Genomic DNA, 14,968 nt, shown 5'->3' on the forward strand with positions numbered 1-14,968 from the left:
AGTCATGGGCCCCGCCTGCTAGCCTGCTCCCTAAAATATCACTGGTTTGCTCCTTTCTATATATAGGGTGCCTACATTCTGCATGGTCTGGTTGCCTGGCAACATGTACAAATGGCTTGAGATACCTATTAGGTCCATAAATTACTATAAAGCATATACAGTGGTACCTCTAGTTACGAACTTAATTCGTTCCGGAGGTCCGTTCTTAACCTGATACTGTTCTTAATGAGAGGCATGCTTTCGCTTATGGGGCCTCTTGCTGCCTCTGCGCCTCTGGCACATGATTTCCGTTCTCATCCTGGGGCAAAGTTCTCAACTCGAGGTAACTCTTCCAGGTTAGCGGAGTTTGTAAGCTGAAGCGTTTGTAACCTGAGGCGTTTGAAACTCAAGGTACCACTGTATTCAACACACACACACAAAAACCAGTGACAATGTGTTGTTGACAAAGGACAGCTGGACATATAAAGGGCCCCACTAACCTTCAGTAGCTTAGGGCCTCATCAAACCTAAATCCGGCCCTGGATGTGCTACTTTCTGCACATGTACATGGAAAAATGATTTGGAGTGCTCCAGGATCTGCTTTCGCAGCAACTTCAGTTGGGTTTGTGTCCCATGAAACTGCATTGTACGTAACAGAACATGCACATCGCTCTTTTGAAACAAAAGCATCTTGTGTTTTCGGTGCTCCTAAATGCTTAGCTTTGGAGGCTAGAATGGCTAAAAAACCGGTCCCCTTTCATGCTGCTGATTGAATGCTGGAGACAGGGACTCATCAGGGACCCTGAGGCAGAAATAGTTGTGGGTCTTTGACCCTCCACAATCCCAGACCACTAATAACAATAACAACAACAATTTATTATTTATACCCCGCCCATCTGGCTGGGCTTCCCCAGCCACTCTGGGTGGCTTCCAACAAAATATTAAAATACAGTAATGCATCAAGCATTAAAAGCTTCCCTAAACAGTGGAATTTGCTGCCAAGGAGTGTGGTGGTGTCTCCTTCTTTGGAGGTCTTTAAGCAGAGACTTGACAACCATATGTCAGGAGTGCTCTGATGGTGTTTCCTGCTTGGCAGGGGGTTGGACTCGATGGCCCTTGTGGTCTCTTCCAACTCTATGATTCTATGAAACAGGGCTGCCTTCAGATGTATTCTAAAAGTCAGGTAGTTGTTTATTTCCTTGACATCTGATGGGAGGGCATTTCACAGGGCGGGTGCCACTACCAAGAAGGCCCTCTGCCTGGTTCCCTGTAACATGGCTTCTCGCAGTGAGGGAACGGCCAGAAGGCCCTCGGCACTGGACCTCAGTGTCCGGGCAGAACGATGGGGGTGGAGACCCTCCTTCAGATATACTGGACTGAGGCTGTTTAGGGCTTTAAAGGTCAGCACCAACACTTGGAATTGTGCTCAGAAACGTACTAGGAGCCTATGCAGGTCTTTTAAGACCCATGTTATGTAGTCTACACCCCTGCCTGGAGGAATCTGTGTTTACTCCCATCTCATCCTGCTCCAAGACTTCCAGGTCAATCACATTTCTCTCTTTCTTTCTCTCTCCTCTCCCTTCCCACCTCCTCAACTAACAGCATCAAGGTGCAGCTCTGCTTCTCCTATTCCCAAAGTGCGGGAAACCCGACATACAAGGAAACAATAAGTGAGTAGAAGTTCCATTCGAGAGGGATTTTGTTTTTCAGGAGAGAAGTTTGGGGGCTCATTCTCTGGTAGACGCACAAGCCCTGAGCTTGAACTGTCGCTCCTAAATGTATGTGGGTATTATGGATATGCCCAGAGGCACCTTCCTCTTTCAGTCTTGCCTTTTCCTGGGTTTAGGTTAAACCGTTACCAGCACTGCTTTGGGAGGAAGAGCAGGGCAGAAATTGAATGGATAGATAAATAAATAAATATATAAATCGCACCCAAAGCTCATTTTCCTTTCTGGAGCTTTCTCAGAATTTCAACTTGAACCCAGCCCTTACCAGGGGCTTAGGCCCAGAATGCAACAGCCGAGCTGAGGTGGAGGCAGGGCCGGCCCATCCAGGAGGCAGAGTGAAGCAGATGCCTCGGGCGGCAGAATCCCATAGGGCACTGACCCCGCGGGCACACAGCCAGCCCCTGCTTCCACTGGGGTCACGTGACAGCGATGGCTGCGGCTTCTGGCGAGATCTCGTGAGAGTTCTGTGAGATCTCACGAGATGTCACCAGAAGATGCCAAGTGATGGAGAAAACAATAATTTCATAAACTGTATCATTTTGGTTATTCCATTTTCTTTTCTACCGCTCACACTGAAAAGGCCTGTGCCTGCCTACTTTTTACAGTACAGAACTGGTTGTTTTCAGGCACTGTATGTAGCAAATGTCCCTCCCAGAACACGGAAAAAACATAGACTTTTAGAATCTATGGCGGCCGTTGTACGCAAGAGAAGGGAATCGTCTAGGCATGGGCACTGTGATTAATCTTGAATTGCTGACAAAAGAGGATAGTGGGAGACATTTAATGAACAGGAAAATGAGCCAAAGTCTTATTAAAGACATTGAAAAATGATTTTAATCTCAGGATGTTATGACGAGGGCTGATCCTGCAGACTAAAATGATTTTGATTGGTTCAGGATGGTAACATTTGGTGGCAACTGCCGAGATTGCTACAATCCTTTGACTGGTGAAATGAGATCACCAAGGGTGTAAGAAACATTGCTTTGGGTGCGATTCTTCACCGCCACCTCCTTTTTTTCGAGGCTGTCCCTCTGCCAGTTTGTATTTCAATAAAGGCTTCTGTTTTCACTTGGAGCCTGCATCCTTTTCAATTGGGTTTCTGGGAGGGATACCTCCGTAGAGGAACTCCTTTTTTAATTTATCCATCACATGCTCCCCCGGTAAGCGGGGATTCGGCAGGATGGGGGGTGGAGACGACGGGAGCAGCGCTTTCCTGCTTTGCCTCAGGCGGCAAAATGGGACAGGCTGCTTCTGGGTGGAGAGAGTGCCTCAGTTTGCCTGCCGAGTCTTGGCAGTGCCTCTGGCCTGTTTTCCCCACCCTGTCACTTCCCCTCCGCATCTCATTTCAGAGTTGAACTACATGGTGGAAGCCGACCGGGACCGCCGTCCTCCTCGGGTATATTTTGCCAGGACACAGTCCGCAGTCTACAAGGGACAGTTTTCCATGCCAAGGGAGAAGTGTCAGACCCTGGAAGTCCTCTTGCGGGTAAGGCGAGGGCAGTGGGCAATTTAAGCGATACATTTGGACGGCTGGGTGTGAGCGAAATATGCCATAATAATAATAATAATAATAATAATAATAATAATAATAATAATAATAATAATAATAATAATAATTTATTATTCATAACCCACCCATCTGGCGGAGTTTCCCCAGCCACTCTGGGCTTAGTGGTGCATTGCGCCAGGGCCCTGGCCTCTCAGGGGCGCCTCAGCAAGTGGGGGAGCTGGGTGCCTTTGCCGGCACCCTCCCCTTTCCCTGCACACCCACCAGCTGCACCCCGCCAACCATAAGGCTGGCGGGCACGCAGCTTCCCTCCCAAGCCTCCTCAGGAGGAGATCGATACGGCTGGCAGGTGCGCATTAGTGACCATGTGATGATTTTAGCTTATGGATTTTATTGTTTAATGTTTTTATTTGCACATGGGCTCGGTATAGAGTACGTAATGTTTTAATAATATAAATGTTTTAAGTCTTTTTTATCAATTCAGTATATTTTCTTTCAATTGTCAAATAATTCTGTGTACATTGCGGCAGCCTTTGGCTATGTGCAATAAAACTGACGGAGACTGAGACTCTCCTCCTGAGGAGGCTTGGGAGGGGCGCAACCTCACTCCCAAACCTCTGTGGGGATCGCTCTCTCACAGCGGCGTGGGGGAGACTTGTGCCCCCCAATGGCTGTCAGTGCGCAGCTACGGCCACCCCAGCACTATCCGTGGTAATTTGGAGGCACTGGGCGGATATTTGCACCCCGGAGCCGCATCTGCTAAAGACGGCCCTGGAGATGACCCTCTGAGCTTTCAAATTCCTCGACAGAGTACAATCACTCAGAACTGGGTGGAGGGCTTTCTGCAATGAACTCTTCCCTTGCTCTGCAGGCTGATATGCGGGACAAGCTGCACCCCATTGCGTTCTCCATGAACTACTCTCTTGCCGAGAAGCCCATGCGGTTCCAGTTGGGCTTGCGCTCGCTTGATGCGTTTCCTGTCTTGAACGAGGATCAATCCCGTGAGAATCAGACTGAGGTGAGCACCATGCAGTAATCCGAAGCATTTCCCCTCCCCAAAATCGCCCTGCTTTGCGCAAGCTCATTCGCTGTTGAATTTCTTTGTCTCCTCCCCCCGCCTTCTGCCTTCTGCCGGGTTGCTCAGTGTGGCGGGACAGCTTGGTTTTCCCATGCTGCTCTTCTTTCTGCCCCTAGGATCTCACCACTTCCCGCTAATTGCACCGACCTTTCAGTTATGCCGCAGGCGCTGCTCTATTTGCCAACGTTCTTTTTTAAATAAATAAATAAATAAATAATTTAAATAATACAGAAAAAAGAGAACACCAACAGAAAAAAAGAAATTTACGAAGAAAAAGAAAAAACAGTTCAAAAACATTGAAAACAAATACACTTGTTGTAAAGTATTCCCCACCCACCCACCCGCAGCTTCCCTCTGCCACAGTTCGACTTCTTTAACTCTCTATCTCCATATTTATCCTTGCATTCTCCAAATATATCTTTATTTGTCCTTCTTTTATCTCTTTTCTTTTCCATTTCACACATATACTTTACATTTTTATTCTAAGCATATTAGCATATCTTTCTTAGAACAATACTTTAACGTATAATCTTCGAAACATTTCCATTCCTTTTTAAATTTTTTGATTTGACTGATATCTTACAATTGATGTGAGCTTTGCCACTTCTATTTGCCAACATTCCTTTTGCTGGCTCCTTCCCCCGCATCAGTTAGAATGTCTGTGCATATTCCTAAATTTGGTCCAGCAGCTTAAGTTTAAGCCAACTACAGGTCGGGGTCTCTTGCAAACGGGTAACACATGCACACTAAGGTGAGTTATGTACAGGCACACACATATGTACAAACGCAGACAAATGTCTGTGAGAAATTGTCTCTGGTTTCCCATCATCAGCCTTCGTAGATCCAGCATCCAATTTGCCCTCTGGCACCATCTGGTGGGAAAGCCTGTTCACCATCATTTTAGAGACAGAACAAAATAACCTCCTGAAAAATGTGTTGCTTGGGCTCGTGCAGGTAGACTAGTTTTCTGTGATGCTGGCCTTTGTACAGTCGTCGTGTGATGACTTTGACATGTGCTTGTGTTTCACGTTAAATATGTCAAGTGGGCAAGCCAAAATTTGAGAGACCCTTCACAGCGCAATATTTATTTTGTTTGGATGGTTGATATCCTGCCATTTGGTTGACTGATCTTCAAGATGGCTTGCAAGTTATACACCGGATTTATGTATGAGCTATAGCTTAGGGCCCCACTCTCTTGGGAGCCCCAAAAAATGTAAAGGAAAAAAACCTGGATGTACATTTACAAAATATAAGATAAATAACAAATAAAATAAAACCTACATACAGCAACAGCGTTTTGTGTTGTGTAGGTTCCTGTGATGTAAGTAATGGGCCCCGCCTGCTAGCCTGCTCCCTAAAATATCACTGGTTTGCTCATTTCTATATATAGGGTGCCTACATTCTCCATGGGCTGGCTGCACGGCAACATGTGCAAATGGCTTGAGATACCTATTAGGTCCATAAATTACCATAGAGCATATATTCAACACAAAAAGCAGTGACAATTTGTTGTTGACAAAGGACATATAAAGGGCCCCATTACCTTCAGTAGCTTAGGGCCACATCAAACCTCAGTCCGGCCCTGCTTGCAACATATTGCCATTTACAGCACCTCAAAACCCACACATCCCAGCAGCTCTTAGTTCTCTCGATGACTGATGAGGTCAGAGTGGCTATCACAACTGCTCTAGGTGAATCCTGGCTTTGGAGAGACTGGCTGGCTTGCTCCAAAATAACGTGGTGGTTTCATTCGGTGATGCACCTCTCACCTCTGTGGCACACATACAAACCTTCTTACCTAAAGATTGAGAAATAGTTTTTGTTGACCTTTTGCAGGTTTGGATGTAATGGTTAAGCCAAGATGCTGCTTAGCTCTGGGTAGGTGAGAGACAGCAATTTTTCCTCTCAGTCCCCAAATACCTGCTCGCTCCTTTGTTCATGCTTAGCAATGGTTTGGCTTAATGTTATGTGTGAACCAGGGAGCCAACCACGGATTAATCTACACCGGTCAGTTAAAACGTTAAAACGCATTATAAAAAATGTGACACCAGAGGGTGCTGTGGAGCAGTGATTGGTCATCAATGTAAAGTTGCATTGAGAACCAGACTACTTTTTTTTATATACCGTTTTCCAGATCATTGTAGATCCAGCCCAGGGTGGTAGAACTGTATGGAAAGCCTCTTACGCCAGCTGGTTAGATCAGCCACACCATGCCGGTGGGCCTCGTTCGCATAAAGCAATGGAGCAAGTCGAAATATTGTGGTATTACAAGTGGCACATTGGTTGTCAAACTTAATCCGTTCCCGGAGTCCGTTCGACTCCCGGACCCATTCAAAAACCAAGGCGTGGCTTCTGATTGGCTGCAGGAGCTTCCTGGACTCAGTTGTAAGCCGCATAAATGTTTGGCTTCTGAAAAACGTTTGCAAACCAGAACGCTCACTTCTGGGTTTGCGGCGTTCGGAAGACGATTTGTTCGGGAGCCAGGCCGTTTGACAACCAAGGTACCACTGTATATTATTATTGTATGTATAGGTACTAGTTTGATACTTTCTGTGGTTTACTGGTATATAATTGTTGGTACAGAAATAAAAAAACCCCAAATTGATTGTAACAATAGCAACCACTCTACCGCTTTCAGATTCAGTTCAAGAAGCAATGTGGAACAGACAACAGATGCAACAGCAACCTGAAGATTAAGGCTGTCTTTTTAAATGACCAGAACCAGAAGTTGCCCAGGTGAGAAATGCGTTCCCTTTGCACCCTCACTGGCTCACCACTAGGGGCAGCAGCACGCAGACTTTGCACATCTGACGTTCTTTCCCTGGCACCTCCAGAGAGATAACTAGGAGGTGGGTGGGTGGACAGCCCTGCTCTGCCTCTGGCCACCCCCCTCCCATCTGTGCCATCTCCCCCGATGCAGGAGGAATGGGATGCAGGTGTTGCAGTACAGCCGGGATGTCAAGAAGCTGAACCTGGGCATCAGCGTCACAAATATACCGTCGTCACCCACGAATGGAGAAGATGCTCATGAGGCTTTCCTCAACATCACGTTCCCGCCCTCTCTGCTGCCTTCCTCTGTCCGGCCGGTGAGAGACTTCAACCCCCCCCTCTTTTTATATAAAAATAAGGAGAATATATATGTGATTTTTCAAAAAACAAATCAATTATGAAGCAATAAAGTGATTCAAAAAGAAAAAAGTACACAAAACACTGTAAAGAGGAATATATATATATATATATATATATATATATATATATATGCTTTCGTAGATTTTCACGGGTACAGGAATGCAGGTTTTGGTGTCTTCGGGTGTCTTCCCGTGTAAGAGTCGGGGTTTCGACCTCGTCGAAACGTCGCACAGACACCCCGACTCTTACACGGGAAGACACCCGAAGACACCAAAACCTGCATATATATATATATATATATATATTTGCTTTCGTAGATTTTCACGGGTACAGGAATGCAGGTTTTGGTGTCTTCGGGTGTCTTCCCGTGTAAGAGTCGGGGTGTCTGTGCGACGTTTCGACGAGGTCTCACTCGTCATCTTCAGGCTGGTGCTTTCGGCTTCTTGTTACTGGAACAGAGCTCCCAGCTTGTTACTGGAACAGCTTGTTACTGGAACAGAGCTTGTTACTGGAACAGAGCTTGTTACTGGAACAGAGCTCCCAGCTTCCAGAGCTTCGGGAAGACACCCGAAGACACCAAAACCTGCATATATATATATATATATATATATATGAATGAATATATACAAAGATGCCCTAATCCAGGCATAGGCAATAGGCAAACTCGGCCCTCCAGATGTTTTGGGACTACAACTTCCATCATCCCTGGCTAACAGGACCAGTGGTGAGTGGTATAGAATAATAGTATTCAGTTGTTAGGTAGGTTCATCTGGCAACCTGTCTAAGGCCATCCAAGGACTGGGAAGGAGGATTTGGACTGGGGTAAGTGGGGAAAACCTTGGACCTTCCATATGTTGTCCCATAAACTTTGACCACGGCTTGATGGGAGTCATGAATGAGCCAGCTCCCAGGAACAGTTTGCAGCCAGCTGAAGAAAGCAGCCAGGAATGGAGAGGGTTAACAGCCATGCAGGACGAGCAGCGGCTAGTGCCAACACCCCGACCCCCTTGGAATGCTGCCTGATAAGGGAATGATTGAGAGCAGGCTAGAACGCATTCAAAGAACAAATAGGCGGGAAATAGCCTCTCAGAGAATGGGGAAGATGCGGGAGCTGACCCACTGAGTCCGAGGTCTCGCCGAATGGGAGGGATGAAAGTTAGGAAGCAAAACAAAAGATGTATGAAGGGAAAGTTCAGTTGCTTCTGGTCACGCCGGAAGCAGTCTTCAGAAGGGTCATCTTGATTGATGATGGTGGAGGCTGTGTTAAAGCCATCTGGAGCTGTTTGTTTTGAGAATAAAGCATCCTTTTTAATTAACTACGTTCACTGTGTTATCAAGCCGGGAACTAGACTCCCGACAATGGGGCTGGTGGAAGTTGCCCCTGTCTGAGCGCAACATTTGCTGCACCACATCGAGTCTGCTTTTGTACAGAAGTGTCGAAATGCTGACGAAATAAGGCAATATTCAGCAAGGTGGCCTTTTCTTTCTTCAGAGTGGCACCTGCAGGTTGGAGGAGACGGTGATATGTGAGCTCGGCAACCCTTTCAAAATGGACCAGCGGGTGAGTTGTTTAAAGCGCTCTCTCGCACACACAGAAAATCCCAGGAATTGTGGTTTGCTAAGGGGGCTGGGGAATCATAGTTCCGTGAGGGGTAAACTACGTTTCTTAGAATCCTTGGAGTAGGAAGCCCTGTGCTCTAAATGGGTGCTCAATGTTTTCTCAATGTATGGTGTGGGTGTTCATATTTTCTGGGGTAAACTATAATTTCCAGGATTCTTGGCGGGAGGGGGGTGTCTTTTAAATGTATCGTGTGTACACAGCCCCAGTGTGCCATTGAGGGAGAGCAGACATACGGTACCAGAGTCAGATCACATGTAATTATTCCTCAGGAATGATCTTCGTAGACGGGGAATATGCAGAAGAAACAATTTTGAGGAGATATGGAAGGTGTTTGTAGAATTTGTACTGCTAAAACAGAAAGGGCTCAAACCATCGCAAGAGGTGTTGAAATTTTGGGAGGTTGGATACTTACAATGGAATGGTCTCGGTGGTGGGGTGCACATTTTTATTCTTATTTATTTATGTTTGGGGTTTTTTAAAGGAATGGTTTTCGTTTGTTCATGCAACATTTTTGCACCTTACCCATCCGATTAAAAAAGCACAATACAGTGGTGCCCCGCAAGACGAATGCCTCGCAAGACGGAAAACTCATTAGACGAAATAGTTTTCCGTTTTGGAGGTGCTTCGCAAAACGAATTTCCTATGGGCTTGCTTCGCAAGACGACAATGTCTTGCGAGTTCCTGCTGGTTTTTTGTCCTCCCCCCCCCTTTTTCTAAGCCGCTAAGCCGCTTATCAGCTGATCTGATCAGCAGATAAGCCGCTAAAAGCCGCTAAAAGCCGCTAATAGCCACTAATAGCCACTAATAGCGCTAATCCGCTAATCCTTCAATGGGCTTGCTTCGCAAGACGAAAAAACCGCTAGACAAAGAGAATCACAGAACGGATTCTTTTCGTCTTGCGAGGCACCACTGTAGTTAAAAACCTATCAAATCCCATCAAAGTATCACCCATCAGTGGTAACAGAGTACTATACCACACAATAGGTAAAATAAAAACATTTTCCTTTTATATTTAAAGAGTGCTGCTGAGGGCAGGGTGGAGGGAGATTAAATGAATATCTTCTAAGAGGGAGTTTCATATGTAGGGTGTTGCTGCTGCAGTGGTAGGTTTATATCCCCTTTTTTGACCAGTAGTTGAAATGCTGGTCCTTCTGATTTGCTTCTGCAACCTGCAGCAAAGCATGCTGGGTAACCAGGTTGTGCACTCTTGCCTCCTTTCCAGGCAGAGCTGACTATCACATTTGAAGTTACTGGAGTTACGCTAAACACTCAAGATGTCACCGTGCAGGTGGAGCCTTCCACGTGAGTCTTCTCCCCGGGGCTAAATAGTTGTGGTTGGAAATGGGAACATGCATCAGGAAGCCCAGTCAGTACTTTGGTATAGCAGTTTGAAAGCACACCAGTGCAAGTATATAAATAGGTACCACTGCGGTGGGAAGGTAAACAGTGTTTCCATGCGCTCTGGTTTACACCACAGTGTTCCGTTGCACCAGAACCGGTTTAGTCCTGCTGGCCACATGACCTGGAAAGCTGTCTGTGGACAAACGCCAGCTTCCTTGGCCTGAAATCGAAATGAGCACCACCACCCCATAGATGCCTTTGACTAGACTTAACTATCCAGGGGTCCTTTACCTTCATCTTTACCTTTTACTTGGGTATTGACTGAAGGGCTGCAGGGCCGGTCCACCCATGTGGCAAGGTGAGGCGACCGCCTTGGGCAGCAAAATCCACATGAGCCACACAAGGAACGCGTCGCCCACTGTTGCTCCATTGCTGTGGTGGCAGTGACGGCTTTGGTGCACTCCTTGGAGGCTGGATCTGTCACCTCCCAAAATACAGCAGATAATTGGAGAATAGGAGGTGCTGCCAGTCTTCTCCCAAATGATAGAGGGTGTCCTCTGGGGTCTCCTGGGGTCTGCATCCACCTGACATGATTCAGGGTAGGTCTCTTTCCCTGCAACAACCTTTGAGTCCCACTCCAAACATCTGGCAAGGTTGAGTTGATTCCCCAACTTGTTCCCAATGTAGCTCTTCACTCACTCCTTCTTCCCTGGTGGGTAGGACGCCATTTTGTGGTTTGCCTCAGGTGCCGCAAAGTCTTGGGCCAACCCTAGAAGGACTGTCGTGGGTAGGGACCTCTGTGTGGACTCAACCCACATGGCCTGGGGCTTCTCGCATGACTCTACTGAGGAGGGAAGGGGCGCTGTATTTGTTGACTGTTAAGCATCCCATCTTAGAGGCTGCGACTGACCTCTCTGAACAATGTCCTGTCCCTAATAGGATCAGCTATCAAGAAGATCTCGCACCCGTGTTGGCAGTCCTGTTGGTAGACTACACCATTGACGCTTCCTTGAGCATGTGCGTATCCACCGCGATATTTGACATGGGTTTAAAAAAGAAGTAATACAATCAAATCTTGGTTCTGGAACATAATCTATTCTGGAAGACCGTTCGACTTCCAAAACATTCGACAACCGAAAACTGAAAGCGGAAACCTCAATACAACAGGGAAACTCAAAATGGAAGCCACGTCGGACGTTCAGCTTCCAAAAATGTTTTGAAAACCATAGCAGTTACTTCTGGGTTTTTGGCGTTCAGGAGCCAAAACATACAAAAATGGAGGCATTCGGGAACCAACGTTTGACTGTATACAAATGCCTCTCAAGATGAGATTGTAAAGTGGGATGTGTGTTATGCTGAGACCTTTCCCTCCTCATAACAAACCCAGGGAGCTTCCAGACTGCCGCGATGACCCATGCCATCAAACTTTAGACACACACACACACACACACACACACAAGTTGTGTAGTTCTTCAACTCCCTTGACATCTGATGGGAGGATGTTCCACAGGGAGGATGCCACTACCAAGAAGGCCCTCTGCCACTCTGGGCAGCTCCCAACAGAATATTAAAAACATGATAAAACATCAAACATTAAAAACTTCCCTAAACACGGCTGCCTTCAGATGTCTTCTAAAAGTCAGATACTTGTTTATTTCCTTGACATCTGATGGGGGGTGTTCCACAGGGCGGGTGCCACTACCGAGAAGGCCCTCTGCCTGGTTCCCTGCAGAGAGGGAACTGCCAGAAGGCCCTCGGCGCTGGACCTCAGTATCTGGGTTGAACGATGGGGGTGGAGATGCTCCTTCAGGTATACTGGGCCGAGGCCATTTACGGCTTTAAAGGTCAGCACCAATACTTTGAATTGTGCTCGGAAACATATTGGGAGTCTACCCTTGACTCTCATAGTTCCCCATATTGTTTTATGAAGTTGCTTGATTTCCCAGGATTCCACGATTAGCAAATTTGATAGTCAAGTAGGCCTGACAGCCGTATAAATCTACATTGCAGACATTTCCTAAATGAATTCTAGTAGGTTACACTTCCCATTGACTAAATTAGGAAAGTGTGACCCGCTCATCCAATTTGTGAACAGAGTCCGGTTCCTCACTTTGTAAACTTTTCCATCCTTCTCACCTCTCACTGTGTTCCTCTCTCTGTGGCAGAGTCAACCGTTGGCTCCAGACGCATTTCAGTGGGACAGTCATGGGCGAGTCAGCCATGAAGCATGAGGAAGACGTAGGCAGTCCCATCGAATTTGACTTCCAGGTAAGGATATTCCTTGAGAGGTGAGGCTAATACTCTTAAAAATTGAAGCATAGAATCATAAAGTTTGAAGGGACCACAAGAATCATCTAGTCCTCAAATCTCATATTCTGCCAACTGAGGTATCCCAGAATTGCTTCTGAGTCTCTTCATGGTTAAAACCCACATGGGCTTGTTTACTTGAGCTGGATTCCATATGGGGCCATTGATCCCTTGTCTAGAAAGCAACTAAGACACAATCTAGGATTGAATCCATCCCAATGTGATTTGTTAATTTGTAGAGTTGAGAGTACAAGCAGAAGACAGAGGGTTCCTGAAGGGCATGTGTGTCTGCTTATTTCTCCCAGTGCAAAATGTTAAGCCAAATATTTGAAAAGATCTCTTTCCCTTCCTATTTGTGCCTGAAACAGAAGGGTAAACTGATTGGTTGAAATGGATTCTTGACATTTCCCCCCAAATCTCGTTCTTTCAAAATACTTTTAGGAAGGGCAATAGCTCAGTGGTTGAGGATCAGTCCTGCATGCAAGTTCTGTGAACCGCCCTGCAACCTATATAGGGCGGTATATAAATTTAATAAATAGTAATAAAATAATAATAATCCTTGACATCTCCAGGTAGGGATAGGATAGACCTCAATCTGAAAACCTGGAGAATGGTTGCCAGTCAGCCTGGACTGAACTGGATTCACCAACTCAGTATAAGGCAAATTCCTATATGCTCTTATACCTTGACTTTGAAACTGTTGTATTGGCACTGATTTATTACACCTTGTCTTCCCAAATATGTTTGGCTCTTTTATCTCTTATTTTGGCTGTCAGTTTTGCCATTTCCAGATAGTCTATTCACTTTTGAAACTTACCTCCTTGATTGGTACTTCTCCTTCTTTCCAATTCTGAGAGTACAGGATGAAATTGAATAATCTTGACACCGAGTGTGTTTTATAAACTCCTGTCCTGTCCCCACACTTTTGCCTAGGCTTTTCTTCAGGGCGACCTCTGCTCTGCTGCGCTCCGAGTTGTCCTTCTTTGTACTGTTTCTATCACAACCTGAGGTTGAAAAGGGGCTTCATCTTGTCACCTTGCCTTTGACTTTCAGGTGACCACGAAAGGCGAGTCTTTAGGATCCTCAGGAACAATCACACTAGGCTTCGAATGGCCTTATGAGGCCAGCAACGGAAAATGGCTGCTGTACCCAACTCAGATCCTGGTGAAAAGGAGTGGGAACGAGAGTCGGCTCTGCGTACCCCCCGGGGAGGTCATCAACAACCGCAACCTCACAGTAAGTCTGATCTCCAGCGCGAGCCCTTTCTCCCTTTTGCATTCTCTCTCTCTCCATTTACTCATTTTTCTTTGTACCCTTTTCAATGTGCTTGACCTGCCACCATGTACTGTGTGTAGCTATTTCTATGAGCTATACCTGGGATGCAGGTGGCGCTGTGGTCTAAACCACTGAGCCTCTTGGGCTTGCTGATTGGAAGGTCGGCGGTTCGAATCCCCACAACAGGGTGAGCTCCCATTGCTCTGTACCAGCTCCTGCCAACCTAGCAGTTCTAAAGCACACTAGTGCAAGTAGATAAATAGATACTGCTGTGGCAGGAAGGTAAGCGGCATTTCCGTGAGCTCTGGTTTCCATCACGGTGTTCTGTTGTGCCAGAACCAGTTTAGTCATGGTGGCCACATGACCAGGAAAGCTGTCTGTGGACAAACGCCGCCTCCCTCAGCCTGAACGTGAGATGAGCGCCGCAATCCCATAGTCACCTTTGACTGGACTTAGCTGTCCAAGGATCCTTTACCTTTACTACCTATATCAGTGGTTCTCAAGTGGTGTTGTGTGTTGCACTGGTGCGACAGGAGAGGATAGTCTTCTTGAGCACATGCTTTTTCAGGAAGAGAAAGCTGACCAGTTCTCCTTTCCCAGCTACACGACTGGAGCAGGACCTCAGCACGGAGGAAGCGTGATCTGCAAGCATCTCCGAAGCGTGAGCTTCCTGTCACCTTGCCGGCTTCCAAGAAAGCCAAGTCAGAAACGTTACTGGTGAGCATTTTGTCCATCTTGTGTCATTTCCACTTCTGCTCAGGAGGGCTTTTCAGGAGCAGGTATGTCCCAACCTGGAAATTATGGTTAAACAGCTTCAGAAACAAGCCTTCATATTCTGGAGCCATTAACCATCGTTTCCTCATTTGGGCAATACAAGAAACCATGGTTAGCTGAAGACTTCCTGGTTTGTTTGCTCAGCCAGCATGAAGGGAGGGGTGAGTCAGCCGCATCCATGGCATAGCTGTCAACTTTTCCCTTTTTTTAAGGGAAATTCCCTTATTCCG

At 46.5% G+C, this 14,968-nt stretch overlaps 2 protein-coding genes across 4 annotated transcripts in view; both read left to right on the top strand.

Moving 5' to 3' along the window:
• The window catches only part of PDK2 (pyruvate dehydrogenase kinase 2), a 266,084-nt gene that overhangs the window by 206,306 nt on the left and 44,810 nt on the right, over positions 1–14,968 (top strand). The window lies entirely within an intron of this gene.
• ITGA3 (integrin subunit alpha 3) overlaps positions 1–14,968 on the top strand; it is an 85,150-nt gene that overhangs the window by 59,700 nt on the left and 10,482 nt on the right. For both annotated transcript variants that reach the window (XR_014212738.1, XM_082194318.1), the window contains exons 11-21: positions 1,582–1,649; positions 3,056–3,192; positions 4,085–4,231; positions 6,930–7,027; positions 7,212–7,377; positions 8,913–8,981; positions 10,264–10,343; positions 11,322–11,399; positions 12,548–12,650; positions 13,743–13,925; positions 14,565–14,681. Coding sequence is in view for 1 of the 2 variants with exons in the window: in XM_082194318.1 (XP_082050444.1) it covers positions 1,582–1,649; positions 3,056–3,192; positions 4,085–4,231; positions 6,930–7,027; positions 7,212–7,377; positions 8,913–8,981; positions 10,264–10,343; positions 11,322–11,399; positions 12,548–12,650; positions 13,743–13,925; positions 14,565–14,681 (1,246 nt within the window). In the remaining variant the exon portion in view is untranslated. The remainder of the gene's footprint in view (positions 1–1,581; positions 1,650–3,055; positions 3,193–4,084; positions 4,232–6,929; positions 7,028–7,211; positions 7,378–8,912; positions 8,982–10,263; positions 10,344–11,321; positions 11,400–12,547; positions 12,651–13,742; positions 13,926–14,564; positions 14,682–14,968) is intronic.

The sequence above is a fragment of the Podarcis vaucheri genome (assembly GCF_965113315.1).
Source record: "Podarcis vaucheri genome assembly, chromosome: 13".
Classification (NCBI taxonomy): Eukaryota; Metazoa; Chordata; class Lepidosauria; order Squamata; family Lacertidae; genus Podarcis; species Podarcis vaucheri.